This window comes from Homalodisca vitripennis, chromosome 6 (assembly GCF_021130785.1).
Source record: "Homalodisca vitripennis isolate AUS2020 chromosome 6, UT_GWSS_2.1, whole genome shotgun sequence".
In the NCBI taxonomy this organism is placed as follows: domain Eukaryota; kingdom Metazoa; phylum Arthropoda; class Insecta; order Hemiptera; family Cicadellidae; genus Homalodisca; species Homalodisca vitripennis.
In genome coordinates this window covers 63,270,093-63,284,549 of record NC_060212.1, presented here as the reverse complement: position 1 = coordinate 63,284,549, position 14,457 = coordinate 63,270,093, and the positions used below count along the sequence as shown (strand labels likewise).

General features: G+C 33.8%; 1 protein-coding gene across 1 annotated transcript in view; it reads right to left on the bottom strand.

Moving 5' to 3' along the window:
- Positions 1 to 2,036: 2,036 nt before the first annotated feature.
- The window catches only part of LOC124364390 (leukocyte tyrosine kinase receptor-like), a 151,069-nt gene continuing 138,648 nt past the window's right edge, over positions 2,037 to 14,457 (bottom strand). The window contains 2 exon segments of the mRNA XM_046819825.1: positions 2,037 to 11,917; positions 13,681 to 13,975. Of these exon segments, the coding sequence (XP_046675781.1) occupies positions 13,682 to 13,975 (294 nt within the window). The 3' untranslated portion in view covers positions 2,037 to 11,917; position 13,681.

Genomic DNA, 14,457 nt, shown 5'->3' with positions numbered 1-14,457 from the left:
GATATACATATTGGCCTAAATGACAGGCTGATCCAGGCTAGTCCCCCCTGCTTCAGTATAAACACAACACTGATGGATGCTCTCCAGGATAGAGAAACGTACCTGAGGGCACTAGAGGCTTTGAGAAGCCTGCACAATCGGGGAAGGAGAAGATCAAACCCTTGCTGCAACCAAACTGGTCTCACTACGTCCCCCCAGTAGTTTTGCAAGGGATAAACAAGTTAATTGTCCACTCAATCTTCTGAAGATTATTACACAACACGGCAAACTTCATTGTGATTGAGTAGCACGCTCTGCAGGTCTCCTCCTACAGCTAAATGGTTGATCCTGTCACAAGTGGTACAGTCTGAAATGTGCTTTCCCATCATAACTTTTAGAACTCCTTCCGGATCAGTAATATATCTGCCTTGATCGTATTTGAGACCATTAAGTAGCGAGATATTGACTTTTACTAATAGCTTTTGAAGTCTTGCGCAACCCTGTATATTATCGATGTCAGTGCAGAGTTTCTTCCAGGAAAATCTCTTAGCCGTACGAACCTTATGATTTTACAGTGTAAAAATGGTTGATCTACCAAGTTTTTGTTCTCCTGAATAAACCCCTGACTCTATTTCTCAAAGAGGCCAGATCAGAACTTCAACAAGTTACTTTTGATCTCCTCTTGTTAATAACAGGTCAACTGAGACCAAATGAACCCACAATCGCACAAGTCTAACTGTCGGCGGATTTGTCCACCCGGGTTGTATTGTAAATCCATTTCCAGTTGCTATCATCAGATTCTAGTTGTGCCATTAGATTTTCCTTGTATAATACACAGTTTGTTTTTCTCGGACTACCATACTATACTTTTTCAAGTTCTAGGTCTCCAATTTTGAAGCAGATGTGAACAAGGTCAAAGAGGGAAGGTTCGTCAGACACATGCCAGCCGTGTATTTAGTTAACCATACCCTCCGCCATCATGGTCACATATATCACCTCTCTTCGTGTCTGCATTCAAAATGTAGGAGCCACATTTGCAGTCACTAGGCAACGGGATATTAGATATTCCAGGAGCGACTTATTTCTGCTATTTGTGTTAGCACCCCCACACCTTACCATGCGCGTTAGCATCTCAGACAATCTCCAATTACATACCACTCCTCCCAGCATGATTCACCATAGCAGCCAACTCTTTGGAGGGTGTGGAATCCACATCATTATATGGAAGATATGATGATGAAGGCATGAAGATTCGTCCAGTATCAATCCCAATTAGTCTGACGGTGAAAAGATCCCTGGAGCAAAATTCCAGAACAGGATTACTGTTCACTTTATTGCTTACAGAAGTAAACTTACATGCTCTGGCATTATAGACATGGTGCTAACAAGTTTAAATCCTTTCATAGAAAGCCCTGATACCCCAACCTTACAAATCTAGTGCTTCTGTATCAGGACTATATGAAATTCTTCCTGCAGAAAACGTCTACAAAATACTTGTACTTTTTAACATATGGAGAGTTAGGCGGAAGCTTGAAAATCTATCAGTATTATTAAACAATGACTTTACCAGAACATTTATTCTTTGAACATCTCAAAAATAAAATTCCACCCAACAATATAACTAACTGTTATAACCCAAAATAATGAATGACAACCAATGTAATTATGTTCCAATAAAATGTATTGTTCTCCAATTGTGAACTGTGGTTGTGGGCATATGCACAATGCTACTTTCCCGACTGTCCAGAAATCGGTACATGACTAGTGTCGCAGTGAATGCGTAAACAACATATAATATAGCTAGAGATGTTTAATAGTTTAACAACGTGTTCTGTAGCTAGATATGTATCATAGTTTCAAACTAGCAATATTTTGTAGTTGCTTTCCAGGGTTTGCTAGATGTTACATTTAAATATCTATTCAAGCAGTCAAGTATTTTTTTCACATTTTGGCACAATTTTCTTTTTGTTTCCTTGTCTGTTATTGATTGGAACATTAGATAATAGCTGTACGTATATAATATTACAAACTATCTGGTAAGAATGAAGACAACAGAGTTATATGTATATACTTTATTGACTGTTATCAAACAAAACACATTGGAATACAACCCACAATATGGTTGCGCAAGCAACACAGAAACACAGGGCCTAAAACTGAACCAAAGCAACCAACCCTTAGCTTTATTGCACAAAGGAATTATTAACATTTTGAGCCTTTATCAGCAAGGAATACAAGTTTGACATTCTTAAGTATCATTTTTATTTCAAAATTAAAACTTACAAATAGTAGACAAAAATTACAGCATACATATACATTTTATTTGACTTCGATAGAATAACATAACATACAATGTCAGGAGTATAAATTTAGTTTAAATTAATACATGTGTGTTATATAAAATGTAATAAAATAAAATTTCTTGTAACGATTGCAGTGTGAGAGTTTGCACCTTTGACTTTTAATTGCATTTTCATTATTTATTATACCTCTTTTTGAAAATAAATGGCCGTAACTTGTGATCTAGTATATTTTGGCCCTTGTTCTTAACATCTGGCCTCTTACCTGCCTTAATCACAAAATAGGCAGCATTAGTTCATGTGTGGGCTCTTGAATATTGTAAAATATGACGAAAAACTCAATGGTTAATGTATTTTTGTGGGAAGAGGTAAAAATTCACAGAGTATTTAAAATGAAACTGAAAAGAAGATAACTTTGTTTAAAGCATTGGGCACTGTCATATATCCATGTGCTATATGCACAAAAATACCATGCAGCAATATCTAGTCAATGATATCCTTTGTCTGTGTAATATCTAATCATTTAGTTTTTAAATATGCATTAAACAGATATTTTGGATGAATTACATGCTACAATATATATGGTCGTGTAGCACTTTTCAACAGAAAACCTATACAATTATTTATTGTTTTACAGCACTCGGGAGTTAAAATAAATCAATAGAATTGTGTATTGATTTGTTTGTTTTTTAAATGTTTACAACCCAATACCGAGTTTATATTCTTCAGTTGTGGTTGAAGCATAATAAAAATACTGCTATAATAATTTAAGAATTTGGTGGTAAATATTCAGGTGTCGCGATACCCACTCGACAGTATGTATATGCGGGAGTTAAATGAGAAATTTGAAAACACAGGAAGCGTTTTAAATCTCCGAAGTGTGGTCATCCACGATCAATTTGCAACAAAGCAAACCTGCAGGTAGTTGGTCAAGCATTTGTAGCCAGTCCCAATAAATCGACTCGTTAGGCATCTGCTGAACTAGAAATATCAAGAAGCGTGCAAAGAATGTTAAAGCAATTAAAATTTAAGACATACTGTTCATCTTTATTCCAAGCGCTTCACGAGTATGATTCCGATAGGCGATTAGAATTCTGTGAGCCGCTCAGAGGCTGATCCAGATTTCTTGCAATCAATTTTGTGGTGCGATGTTTCAAACTAAATGCACGCGTTAATCCGCATAACTGCATGTACTGGTTGGATGTAAATCCTCATAACGTAATCAAAGCAGAACTCAATGTGTCTGGTGTTATGGTATCGGGAGGTATATTTCCAGTACTGCGTCCCTATTAGGTCCTTATTTTCTTCAAGAAAATGTTAACTCAGAAAGTTACAGTTGCTGCAAGAAGTAGTAGTTCTCGAGCTCAGAAACAATCCTGTTTTCAATATTCATTCCCTCATCTGGAAACAAGATGGTGCCCCAGCACATTTCGGTATCCAAGTTTGATATTTTTTAAACACGTTTAATGAATGGGTTTGGTCGCCGTGGTACAATCGATTGGCTTACGCGCTCGCCAGACCTGACCGACCACATGTGATTTTTCATTGTGGGGTATTATAAAGGAGGCTGTGTATGCTTCATAACCGCAAAATCTTGGCGAACTCAGAAACCTAATTAGAAATGCATTAAAACTTGTTAATAACGATAATCCTTTATTGCTAAAAATGTTTGATTCTGTTCTTAGTACTTGTATGAAGTGTATATAAAATCAAGGTGGACATTTTGAACAATTGCTATAACATTGTATGGTAATATGCAAGTAGTTTAATATCATTAATTTTATTAAACAAATTGACTTATATTCAATTAACCTATAACACATTTAAATTTATCTTCTGGGAAAACTGACATATGCACCACCCTGTATAATAGGCTACTATGAACTCATTTTTACTAGCATTATTATATAAAGAATTTAATAAAACATTCTTCCACAAGTTAATATTTCTGATCGTTAAAATGATTATATACATTTTTAGATATGTTTATAAAATAATAACAAAAATGTTAAACCAATTTATTAAAAATTTACAACTAATCACAAAAATTTATCTAGGACTTCAAGATTGTTTGTTCAAGTGGGGCATTAGGTATTACCGACAAATACAGTTAAAAAACACTTGCAAGGAAACACATTAAAAAAAATGCTGTATAACCACTGATACTGGAAGGGTTGAAGGACTATATTTAAAAAAAGTTTCCTTAAGCTTAACCACAAATGATAAAATATTGATAGTGAGCAATTACGTTCCTGCAATGTTTCAAAATAGGTGCAAGCTCTCGCCAGATATTACATATTTGTACTTGTAATTAAATACAAATACAGTTGTGACCACCTTTCAATATTTAACTCCAATATCCATAAGTAACAACAATATTATCAAAGCTTTTAAAAACTTTTATGATTGAAATGAATCATAAAAGGAACTTGAGAAAAAATAAATACACAAAATAAAACATTACATCACATTTTGTACTATTCTAATAATTTATCACTAGCCATGTACAGTACAAGAACCAAGACTAGAAGCATAAAATACCTTTGCCAATAAAACATTTTTAATACACAACCATTTTTAATTATTTTTACACGGTTCCAACAAGTTGTAACTTATATAAACATTTACAGAGTTTAACAGATTATTTTATTTATTTGTATATAAATAATTAATTATATGATAAATCGCTACAATAAAATATTTAAACTAACTTTAAATAATAACGGTACTATCACTATTGAAATATTTACTTTATAAAAACATCAAAAACAAGTGGATAAAGCAAATGCAAGTGTTTAAATAAATATACATATCTACAATTTTTATTTACAACAATAATGCATATTAAAAGATAAAAATTAACTTTAATGATCAACTAATTAGGTAATTTGTATTCAGATTACTACAACAAATAATCAGATTTTCATAATATTATAGTGTTTGGAACCCAGAGTCTCAAACATAATATACTGTAGAAACCTTCAAAATGGTAACTTAAATAATGAAACACTATTGTGATGAATTTTACTATCTGTTTAGCACCATTTCATACGCTTCACTTTAATACATATATGTTTTGTCAATAGAATGGAAAGTGAGATTTTTTAAATGTGGGGATATGAATTAACAAGAAACCCTTTTCCGTTAGTTAGTAGTATCCTCCTCCGTTAGTTAATTTGAGATTCACTTCTGATAATTAATGGTTTCAAGTATTACTCTGTGGATAATTTCCACTCATTTATTATAATTATTGCATCAATTCATATACCATTCTCCAAGGCTTCAAACAGACTGGCAATACAGCAGATCTTTAGAGTGATTGTTACTGCCGTAGGACGGAAATGGACAAGGGTTCTGTTTTTTTAACCCAGATCTTGGTTTCTATTGGGGAAACTTTCCACTGGGAAACCGTTTGCTAAAATTGCACTATCATAACCCAATTGACCTGGTGGTATAACAAAGTGTGCTTTTGCTCTATAGAACATTAAATGCCAACCTATTGACAGATATGGTTACCACAACCTTCATGACATAAAGAGGAGTCAACAAGCTTCCTTGGAGGTTCCCGAACTTTACTTTGTAAGAGCTGGAGGTGCCAATCACAGCTTTGTTACTGGAAAAAAGGCCTGGAATGAATGGAATTTTTCCAAAATTACTGAAGAACACTGCCCAAAAGTAAGAACTTAGTTCTTGACTGTCTATAACAAAATTCTAGCAATCGGCAAGCTATCTAAATCTTTGAAAATATGTAATTGCAGTGTTGATATCAGACAAAGAGCCAGAACCAGTTAAAAAGCTATTAACCAGTAGCACTTTTAAATTTGTGATGTAAGCTGCTTCTGTAGAAAGGCTTCTGTTTTAAATTTTCATCTTTAATCTTACAGTGGCTTATGACATTGTCTGGAGGAAGTCTATCTCAGCTCTACTTCACACCTGAATACTGTACTTCCTCCTGGCTAAACATTTGGCATACTAGAAGAGTTGAAGTACAACTTAACAGGGTTATAAGGACAGTAAGAGGCACTCTGACTACGACTCCTCTTCTTTGACTCCTGTAACTTAGTAACATTGCTCCCCTGCTATATGCCATAAAAAGACCTTGCTAAGAAAATATGACTAGATCTGATCAAACCCCAAATTGTATATCTGACGGGATCTTCCACATGATAGAGGTTTCATAAAAGTCCAGACATTCATGTCTATCACCCACAGGCTATCAGTCACCTAAAGAGGAATGAGTTTTCATGCAAAAACGCCTGGTTAACATTTTGTGTGGCGTTTGATGGCAGACATAACTTCTTCATTCCAATCCAACGGAAATAGTGGATAGTGTGCAACTGCCTCAGAGAGAACAGACTTTAGTTCATAGATTTCATACTGATAAGGGTAGCAGTGGGACTTGGAAGGTTAGGTGGGGACAGGATTCCATTCAATCTCGTGACTGCGGAGCTAAAACTCAAGACAGATGCATCAAATAGTTGAAGATTGTCCTTTGCTTGCATTTCCAGAGGGCTAACTCATCTCCCCAGAGCAGATGCACAGTGTTATAATGAATAACAAGTTTGGATTTGGACTTACACAGATAGTTTCTGTTTCATTTATTCTCTGATTTGAGCTTTTAAATAATTTATCATTTAACTTTTTTCTGTTTTCAATTATACCGGTAACTAATGCCACTCGTACTTGATTCTTTTTCTTGGGGAATTAGTGTGTTCATGTACACACCATACATTAGAAATCAATTGACTTGTGTGTTTAACAAATGACCTCAGCAACATGGATTCAGAATAATGACTACAACTTCTCGCGATTTCTGTAAATAAATATGCTACCCAGCATAAAAAGCACTGCATCAGAAAGTATAAGAACTCGGATTATCAAATTAGACAGATTTTACTTAAGGCATAACCAGTAATAATTGAAAAAGAACATTTTATCGTTGTAAAACCGTGCAACTCTGTACTATCTGGCACCCTTAAAAAAATGTTATACTTCATACTTTGATAAACATAATTATGATATAATTTAGATGTACACTTACAAATACCACCAGTTGTGTTAGTTTTGTCAGATGTAGTCAAGAATACTTCCGGCCATGAAAGATTTAAGTTACACCATTATTTATCATACATTTAATTTTAGGCTGTGGCATCTTTCGAAGTAGGCCCCATTTTATTACACACTTCCAGCTGTGCTTCCACATTTTAAAGCAGTCATAAAACGTAGATTTTGGAATGGCCTTCAGCTCGTGCATCGCATTACTTTGAATCGTCTCGATTTCGTTAAACCACATTTCCTTTGAGCACCAGTTTCAATTTTTGGAACATCCAAAAGTCGTAGGGAGCGATGTCGGGACTATATGGAGGCTGGCAAAGTTGTGCAATCTTGTGTTTGGCCAAACATTGCTGCACAAGATTTTGATGAACTGCATATACCATTCTTTTATCTGTGTTATGCCCATACTTTCATCCCTAAAGGCCTTCTGTATCATTTCCATTGTCTCCGTACAACTTTGGCAGAGATTGAAGCAAAACGATGCAAATTCGTTGATCAGTTCTTTTTTGTCATTTTCAACAGTACACAAATGTGACAAACAGAAAAATCCACACTTGACATAAACACATGCTGTGCGCGACCCAATGTTGTCAACCAGAAACTACAGCATTCAGGTAACTAGTTACACTCATACCCTGCAGAGGCCGCTCAAGCACTCTGGTTCGAAGATATAAATGCAGGTCGGATACATTTTGGACAGACACATAGAAGTTGCTGTGCTCACATAGAAGTTACTGAGATAAAAATAAAATCACAAAAAGAGGATTTTTCCAGTTTTGTGAACCTAACATTACAAAACCAAATAAAAATGTAGTAAAAATAAACAGTTACTATATTACTGCTCAAATAATAAAGTAACATCATTAAAAGAGGATCCCAATTAAAATTTTGTCTATTTAATGATTTACTGACTCTTATGGCTTTTTGTAAAAATTTGTACATACACACTTCGTTTATGAAACAACAAGCAATTCCCATAAAAAGATGCAATTACATTTTGGTGTGTCAGTTTGATCCAAATTTGAGGGCATTTCTAAATATTTGATCAAATTTGATATTTTTACCAAATATAAAAAATGTATCAAAATACCTTGAGCACGATTTATTGACTGACAAGAGGTGTGATCAATTGATAAAGATTTGAAATTAAATTATCAACTTTTCATCAAAATGACTGTGATATAAGTACCATGCAGTTTGTTAAATCTCATTATAACTGTTTGATTTGTTATTGTCTTTAATCCACATAAATCAACATCTAAACCAAATTATACGCTTTAGGTTTTTTCTTGGAAATCCATGCTTCAAAGAGTAAAAGTGTTTTTTTAGAAACTATTATGAATTTCTATTGACATTACAAAGAAGGCATTTCATGAATATAACATTTCAGTAAAAATCTCTGTTCATAAAATGGAAATACTTTTTAAAGAAACTCACTAAGTTTACAAAGAGAGTTCTGAAGTAAATGTTTATATATTATGGTAAAAAATATTATTAAAAAAATCATTCGCATCACTCATTCAAAGTGACTATTTTTATAAACTCTATTTTAGCAAGTTTGTACAATGCATACAAAATTTATCAGTTACTTTAACAATAAAAATGGCAGAAATTTAAGACATTTTTGATTCCTTGCTGACCAGAGGTAACAGGGACAGCTATGTAAAAAACATCACCATTGAGCAAATAAAGATTATTGACATGAACTACATACCAATTATATTGGAGGAGAAATAACTATACAAAAACGATAATAACATTGAGCCAGGATAGTATTTTATGTTGTAATACAGTATTATAGGTTCAAGAGTCAGACACTCTACTCTGAAATCACATGGTGGTAGGTTGTGTTGTAACGGTCATAACAATATATCTTACATAAGTTGTAATTCTGAAGTTGTGTAATCATGGATCAAGATGGGTATGTTTATGTTACGTTTTAGAAATGTGACTATTTTTTCTAATATAAACTTTTGTATGTTGAAGGAAATTTGTTGATAGTTATTTTAACCGGAACTAAATGACACTACGAGAGAAATAAAGTAAATTTTTAATGAATACAAGCCTATTAATATAGAGCAAAAGTAGTAATGGATCACCATACTCATCAGAAGCAGAAGAGGTGATTGGAATGAGAGCCTCTCAATCTGTCAAAGTGGAAATGAATCACCATATTCTCCAGAAGAAGAGGTGACTGGAAGAGAGGCTTTCAATCTGTCAAAGAGCAAAGTTGAAATGGATTGGCACACTCTCCAGAAGCAGAAGAAGTGATTGGAAAGAGAGTCTCTTAATTCGTTAAAGAGCAAAGTGAAAATGGATTGGCATACTCTCCAGAAGCAGAAGTGATTGGAATGAGATACCCTCAACCAAAGAGCAAAGTGAAAATAGAGTGCCATACTCTCCAGAAGCAGAAGTGATTCAAATGAGAGGCTATCAAACCGACAAAGAGCAATGTAGAAATGGATTTCCTTATTCTCCCAAAGTAGAAAAGGTGATTGGAAAGAGAGGCTCTCCTCGTTAAAGAGCAACATGGAAATAGATTGTCATATTCTCCAGAAGCAGAAGTGATTGAAATGAGATGCTCTAAACTAAAACCCTTCAAAGACAGTTTCCTGGAAAATTCCAAAGTTGTTTCAGTGGAGAAAGAAATGAAAATTAAGGAGTCTTGGAGAGATGAAAGCTAAGTTTGGTAGAGATTTTCTGTCAGTATGGCAGAGTGACCGGACGTCAAATATTAATCGTTATCATGAAAAATGTTGAGACTTAAAAAACAAAAATAAAAGTATTTTTTAATATAAAACTAAAAAAGATCAGTGTTTTAATATAAACCTAGAAGAAAGCACATTAATATGAATGAAACATGTTCTGATCATTACAACACAATATAACCGCCACTAATGATTATACGTTCATGTGTTTATTACATTTATATAATTATAGATATTTCATACATGCATTCCCCGCACTGTATTTACTAACAACCACATACACACTCATACTCACAAACACGCTGAATGCACCAAAATATACATACTAACTGTACAAGTACAACTTATGGTTAAGTACAAAAGTCATAAATTACGCTACGTTGGCTTCTTGTCCAGCCTTGCGGTTACAAACTGAACCGAGTTCAACAGCTGGTGGGGAAGGGCTTGGCTCATAACTAAGAGTAACTAGAACTTATAAGTAATATCACAGACCTCCCACCTTGCATGCCGTATCGTGTCGTGTCATGTCGACCAACTGGAACACAAAAAACTCAACTGCCAAATGAGCTACGGTAACAGTTTGACTGTTAAGTGACAAGTTTAGTCTCTTTCTAATTTAAGTAGTTACAGCACATGATTAACAGTTAATACAAACTTATTGTTTAGTAAAATTAAAAATAGTAGAAATATAATCTATGTTTAATTCTGATCACAACATTGTAAAGGACTGAGCTTACCGTAATTTTAGGAGTAACAATTATTTCTTGGTAAACAGAGGTATAGGAGCTCTCTGAGTATATTTTTTGTTTATTTTAGAAACTAATAGTTGTATTATTCATATCCATTATTAATTTATATTTATCCTGAAATATGTCCCATTCAATGTATGTTTTGATTATTTAAAAAACATAAAGTTCATACAGATTGAGCTTTTTCTTATTTAATAAGCTGTTTAAAACTTAAAACCATGTGAAACCTTATAGTACTTCCTATATTTTTTCCAAACTTATATAAAACTAAAAATTATTATAATCTATAATCATTTAAAATTAAATAAGTGGGTTGAAAAAGAGTAGGAAAGATAGGGTTTTATATAACTCTCAATACATAAAAAGTCAACACTTATAAAAATTGAAATTGGCAAAACCGAATAATTTAAATAAACATATTTATTGTATTGTATAATTTTAAAGGTATAATTACTATACCATAAAACTGTTTGATTATGTTTAAAATAAGCTCCTTTCTCTGTATTTTTTCCAAATTGTAAGGAAAAAGCATGTATCAGCCTATTCTCCCTATACGTTTGTGCTTATGTTCATTTGTAAAAAGAATCCATATATGGTCTTATAAATGAATATTTTTACTGCAACAAAAAAAAACACACATGTAAAATGTTGGGCTTGTATTTTTACATGTGTTGCAATATAAGTTTATTTCAATACATTCAATAAACTATTTACCTGTAATCAATAGAAAAGTTATGTGCAACATCTACTACAAAATAAGACTCTATCCTAACCTCAGTATATTCACACAAGCAATTAAAAACTGTCACACAACAGTCAAACACGAATGTAATCGGGTTCTCGTAATCTACGAGACCCTTTTATATATGTATAATAAAATGTTCCAAGCTCTTCCCTGACCCCATTGCTACTCTACAAACTTCAAAAGCATACCAATTTTTTACACGCTAAGATTTTTTTGTACAAAAAATACTCGATTGACTGAAAATATATCTCTAGTACAAGGGTATCAGAATGTATTGTATATATGCCACGGTAAGCTATAATACATCTTCGGACATCCGCACGTTTGTAGGGGGCTGAGTCGGCCACCATACCCTGTCTCCACCAGTCTCGTTCCTTGTCCCTATACAATTCAGGTCATTAGTAGAAAGCCTATTAATTTCATACAAAAATATAAAAATATAGTTTAGCATTTTCAGTCTTAATTTTATTTGGAAATATATAATCATTTACACATATTGAGAAACTGTAAGTGAAGACATATATTTGATTTGTTATACTAGTTAAACACATTTTAAGTTGATACGGTACCTATATCACTTGTTAATGATAGGTTAAACAAGTATTTGGCTTGGTAAAGAGAAATAAGGTGTATATTAATAGACACTAAAATAAAGTTTTGAATAAAATATTTAATAAAAACTTAATATTCTGACAGCTTACAAAATGTCTAATAGCAAATAAATCTAAAACTATTACAAAAATATTCTCAAAAATTGGATATATGGATTTATTTATTAATAATGAGTTATTTACACTATCAGGAACAAGAACAAATTTATATTGGTAAAGTTGTATTAATCTTTACTTTAACAATTGACCAAGTTGCTCTTGAGAATTAATTACACTGGACAGCAAAATAAAAAGTAACCGATGTTTTGAAAATACCCCCTACCGCTTATAGACACTAGGTGATTTAAGTTCGCACAGGGTGGGGTAAATACGCCTCCGCCATTGCTCTGGGCTCACCAACTCGCTCTATTCCCTGACCTGACTACTGCCACTGTGCGGCTAACCTCACACTTAAATGCAAGCTCCCTGGCTATATCTATGGCTACATGAGTCTACTTAATTAATATTTTACGCTTAGACTGTGACACTTGTATAGGCCTACACATAATAAAATATATAGTTATAGAACAGGTAAGTAGCTGCAGTGTAAACAAAACACCACAAGCAAGACATGATCCATACAGCTAATAAACAGAGACAAGCAAATGCTTGTCCCACTCCCCAACACTGCGCTCCACTCTCCCTCCACCGGAGGGGACCCCCTCCTGCGCACAGCTGTTCAGGTATTTGCTTCTGCGCAGTTTTCTTTGTGAGCGGTTTATCTATGCACTCTGCTCAAGCCCCCCCCCCTCTGTGTTCTACTTATCTGGCTGTCAGGTTTTTCTTTTTTAATAATAATAACAGGAAATTAACAAATAATTTCGTTCCTAAATGTTTGAATAATTTACTATAAAATATTGTACTTACAATTTTAAAAATAGTGACCGAACATGAAAATACTATTAATACGGAATCTACAGAATCAAACACTTCTGAGTTTTTCTTCTATTTATTGAATAGCTAAACCATAACATTCAAAACAATTTTAACCAAACCAAACAAAATTTGACCAAACCATAAAATTTTCACTTGGAACTTTATACAAGTTTGTCTAACCTTTTAGGTTCTTGCTGTGAGATGGTAATACTATTTTTGTAGCCTAACGAGGAAGTCTGTGAAAACTGTCATTCCTTTAATAACAATACTGGTTTGGTATAGTTCGGAGAGTTATTCTAAAATACAGACAAACAAGGTTTTAGCAATTTTGGGGAACAGTTTTTACTCAAGTTCAAAAGTTTCTGCCAATCATACAGTTTGAACTGCTACAGATAAAGCCATAACGCACATCTAGTTATTATAATGCAGTACAAACAGACCCAAAGCGGTATTGTCTTTGGAGGATTTAATCCTACATTTCACTTTACCTCATACACTTTACCCTATACAAACCACCAAATAGTACTAACAAAGTATAGACCAAATTTGTAATTAACTTTGTAACAATTGTAAAAAATGCGTTTGGAAACAATGTAAATTAATTTCTTTTTCTCTTACCTCAACAGGGCAGATCGGCATGTGAGTGTGCGTGTGTAGACACTATGTAAGGGCCCACAGGTGCGGCAGTGGGCACAGTGTCGGCCTGGGTTACCGCCACGTTCGCGTATGGCACAGGCTTGTTGTTGTTGCTGGTATCCAGCAGAGGTTGGCTAGACTGCGAGGTAGTTAACGGCACCAAGTAGTCAGGCTGCAGGCAGTCGTCGTTGGGCGGTGGCCTCATGATGGTAGTGTCACGTTCTGTCGACGGTGGCCGGTAGAACACGGGTAGCGGCGCTCTCACCACATCTGGATCCTTATCAAGATATAACATGTCACTCACTGTTCTATTACCAGTCAGAATGACAACTATACCTATAGGTTCTACGATAATTGACTCTCCTTGAATAGATTTTGAGTGTTCAAACAAATAGAGAAATTACAAAATGATGAAATTAACATTTTAACATCTTTGTATACCTATTACAAGGAATTTTCATATCTTAAATGGAACAACAGATTACAAATGGTATCAGAGACATGATAATGATTTTTGTTTACAGTTCAGTGAATAAGGTTTCGTAGTTCCAAACAAAAATATGAATATGTCAATAAAAAATGTGAGAAACACTATTTTCCAACCCTGTCTAGACATTCAATATTTTGTGAACTGTTGGTTAAAATCTAACCATCTGTTATCTGTTGGTTGTTATAAGTTATAATTGTTATTACAAAGAAATAGAATAAGTTAAGAGAGAAAAAGTAAACTTAACCGGGTTAGATGTCTTTTATCTTTTT